Raw genomic sequence first — 3,853 nt, 5'->3', positions numbered from 1 at the left:
TAATAATATATATATATATATATATATATATATATATATATATATAGTGCATATGTAAATCACGTAAGGCGAGTATAACAGAGAGGTGGTTGCAGAATATTCCGGATTACTTACCTTATTCACTATCCTAAATATCACTGATGTATACATTAAACACAACTCATCATGATTAGAACAAGTTGAAATTTTATCTTCAGTTTCTTGGGTGTTTTTTGGAAGTGTGCTCGAATCGGCGAGCGTTTAAGTCCGTGGATAGCGCTTGCTTGTTTCTCGATGGCATTTGTTGTTCTTTTCCTCTGATCATTTGTCAATTTGCAAGGATGACACATATTGATGAGGTACGATGAATTTATAATTGTTTACTCTTTAATAAATTTTGTTCTTAATTTTTCTGATACTTATTTCGATTGATCTTTAACGAACACTCAACTTTTATTTTTCACAGTGTAAAGTTTGCATTTTGTCTATGTTCATTTAATCCGAAGTGTAATTATCCGATAAATCAAGTGGAGCGATTTGCTAACTTAACTTTGTTTGGCGTGTAGACTGTTGTAAAAAATTTTGTTACATGTTGTTCAGAGAATCGTAGTAACTTCAGCTCGTCCATCCGAAAGGTATACAAAAGATTTTTTCTATTAATCAGAAAAAAAAACCACCATTGTTCTATATTACTACGCATGATTTGTCTTACTTTATTACTACTTTAATCATTATTGCTTTGCTGTTAATAATTCTGTGTTATTATGATTTCGTAGGTGAATCGGAAATGCAAACCATTGTTCCACATTAAAGAGATTTGATATATATTCTTAGGTACTGAGATGTTTTTATTTAACTCGACGAATTGCTTGTGTTATTCAAAAGGTGCTTTAAGCAATGTGGATCCTGGACATATATATATTTATGGAATAGCTGGTCAGAAAAAATGATAGCGTAATTTCGATTGGGGTTTACTTTCAGGTAGAATATGAACTACGGAAGAATCTTCCACCACAATTTCCAAAAGCAAAGAATGACATTTATATAACAAGGTTGGTTGACCTGTCTTTGTTTTTTTGAATTTAGCTATTTTTCTCTTTGCATCTTTGCTGATCCACTAATTATTTGGAAAATTTCCATTCGTAAACCGTTCGCATGCATTATAACTCTGTCGTCTTTTATTGAACTGGTTGACACATAATTTCACAGAGTTTGGCTCAAAGGCACCGTCCATGCTTCTTTAGGTAGCATGTGTTCTTGCAGGCATAAAGCTTTAGCAAGGAAGAATGGTGCAGTGATTCGTTTATGCTGGGAACAGTGAATTGGGATTGTATAAATGACCATAAATGTAGGGGGATAATTTCATATCCTGAAATATCATATTTACAAACAGAAGACATAGGCTGGGAAAGATTTTGCTTTTTTGCAGTTCTGCTTTTGTTTTCCTTTTTTTTGCTTTTTTTGCATTTTGTTTTTTTTACATTTTGCTTTTTTTTGCTTACTTGCAGGCACACAAGTATTGCAGCACAAAAGGCTCGCATAATCAGACTTCTGGACGAGAAGATGGATGAAGTTATACTGCACGGGTTGGGGGCAGCCGTTAGCCGGACGATAAATGTTGCACTACAAATCCAGCGAAAGTTAGTTGATACGGTGAAATTAGATGTCAAAACTGGTACCGTTAAGGTAAGATATTTTTTACACGAATAGTATGTCTTGCGAAGAGACGTGTAATTGAAAAGTATGATTGCCGGTGAAGGGTTTAGGTTAGATCTGTAAAACAAGATTCTTTATTCTGGAGAGTTTTTTTTTTTTTTGCAAGTTTTGTTTTTTTTTTTTGTGATAGAGGTTTCTGAGAAATAGTGGTCCAAGTTTATAATGTTGACTAATTTTCTAAAAACAAATGAAGTGACTATTAAAAAACATGATTTAAAACCAAAGAAAAAAAGGAATTCCTAGCCATAATGATGCGGGAATTAAGGCTCTCTGGTTTTAAAACTAGGGAGGTTGATTAAAAACGGCCAGCACCCTAAACCTATTCGAAATGTTAAAGAGTAACTATGTTCGGTGTATTTCTACTGCGTCATTTGAAAAGGATCATCAGTTGAGTTTATGGGTTACCGATAGAGGATCTTATGAAGAACCGAAGAGCAGTTTACTGAAATTGTTCATCTATATCTCGTTTCTCATCGGTCATTAACTGGAGTGATGTTGAGATACTTCAAGTCATTTTTCATTTTAGGTTACAGACAGTTTGTTCCCGTTATACGACGAAGTGGATTTTAAAACACGAAATCGCTTAATTTCAGCTATACATATACGCATATCTCGACGAATAATGTGAACAGTTCCTTTTTATTGTTAATTTAGATTGTTATGATGTTTGAGATAACTTCTTATTCATGGTAGAACTTTCATACTTTCTTCTTAGCCTTTTTCACGACATCTTTTTCTGTTTATATCATTCTAAAGTTAACAGTACGCTTTTTTCTTCCTCTTTGTCTCTTTCATATGTTTTGAATAAATTTTTATTTTCAACTTTCGTTATCAATAAAACGTGAAATGAATCGTATGGTATGTTTTACACAGCATTCTGTATTACGAGAAAAGACAGACTAAGTTTTTTCATCTCAATTCCGTCAATTGTGAACATATAGTATACAGTAGAAGTGGTTACGTTCGATATTATATAAGATGAATTAGACCTACCCCACTTTCTGCTAAACATAAATATCCTATTTGTATGGATTGTAAATTCTACAGATAATCGAAATACACAGTTTTAAGGATTGATCCTTAGTGTTTTAAAGCCTGTTTTTGATTTTTTTTTCCCACGTATCTTCCATATATGACATTAATGTTTGCATGTAAATCCAGTGAATTAATGATGTAAAACCATCAAACTGAAAGGTTTTTTCCTGCAACAGGATTGATGAACTGATCTTGATTGTTTGATGAGTTTTGCTGGTAAAATATTTCGAGAAGTTACCGCCATCAGGTTGTGTACCTCAGTACCTATATCATGGGTTACACGCAGTCTTGCAACATTTTCAAGACTACCACATGTTGCCGTTGTTGGCGCTGGACCAGCTGGTAAGTTTGTCATTTTCATCAAATTTTTCGCATCTTATCAATCAAATTATTAGTTGACAAACGAAAAGTCTTGTAGGCGATACATTCTCTTTAAAGAAATCTGCTTAGTGTTATTCAACATGTGGTTATTAAAGATGAATATAAAACTAACGATTGTTCATTTTGGATTTGGCTAAGAAATGAACAACAACTGGACAAATAAATAATAGGTATAAGACAGGGAATGAGGAATCTTTTGGTTCTTTTAATCAATATAATTTAAAACATTTATACGCAATAATTCTCCAATATTTTTGACATTTAATTGAATAAGTGATTGATTATTAAAAAAGAAAAAAAAAAGAATTCAAATGGCTTGTGTAAAGATAGTAAGTTCTTTTATTTTTCTTTGAAATTTTAGGTCTATATGTTTGTGCTGGAATACTTCGCCGATTACCGGAATGTTATGTGGATGTTTACGAAAGCAACATGGTACCATATGGTTTAGCCCGGTATGGAATAGCGCCAGATCATCCTGAAATGAAGAACTGTCTATCACATTTTGACAGATTGTTTGTCGAAAATCCAGATAGGTGAGGGAAATCACGAAATACATGAAATGAAATTCAAACTCTGATCATTTTACTTTCCTATACTTAAATATCAAGTATTGGCCAGCATATAATTAACTAGTTTCTCGTGTCACTCAAATTTTGTCTAGTCCAACTTCAGTTATTTATCCGTCTTTGTCAATTGAAATCTTTTTGATCTTTTCGATTCCCTCCTACTCATTTTGCTGACG

At 32.9% G+C, this 3,853-nt stretch overlaps 2 protein-coding genes across 2 annotated transcripts in view; both read left to right on the top strand.

Moving 5' to 3' along the window:
• Nucleotides 1-320: 320 nt before the first annotated feature.
• On the top strand, nt 321-2,323 carry LOAG_13403 (hypothetical protein; the record flags this gene model as incomplete). Its single annotated transcript, XM_003148910.1, has 4 exons — nt 321-338; nt 961-1,031; nt 1,488-1,665; nt 2,222-2,323. 4 exons carry the CDS (start codon nt 321-323, stop codon nt 2,321-2,323), a joined length of 369 nt encoding a protein of 122 aa, XP_003148958.1.
• Nucleotides 2,324-2,933: 610 nt separating this feature from the next.
• Nucleotides 2,934-3,853, top strand: part of LOAG_17415 (ferredoxin-NADP reductase) — a gene marked incomplete at both ends in the record, with an annotated part of 3,667 nt that continues 2,747 nt past the window's right edge. The window contains 2 exons of the mRNA XM_020450077.1: nt 2,934-3,072; nt 3,473-3,644. Of these exons, the coding sequence (XP_020306296.1) occupies nt 2,934-3,072; nt 3,473-3,644 (311 nt within the window). The remainder of the gene's footprint in view (nt 3,073-3,472; nt 3,645-3,853) is intronic.

This window comes from Loa loa, assembly GCF_000183805.2.
Source record: "Loa loa unplaced genomic scaffold supercont3.72, whole genome shotgun sequence".
Taxonomy (NCBI): Eukaryota; Metazoa; Nematoda; class Chromadorea; order Rhabditida; family Onchocercidae; genus Loa; species Loa loa.
This window is presented reverse-complemented; position numbering and strand designations above follow the sequence as displayed.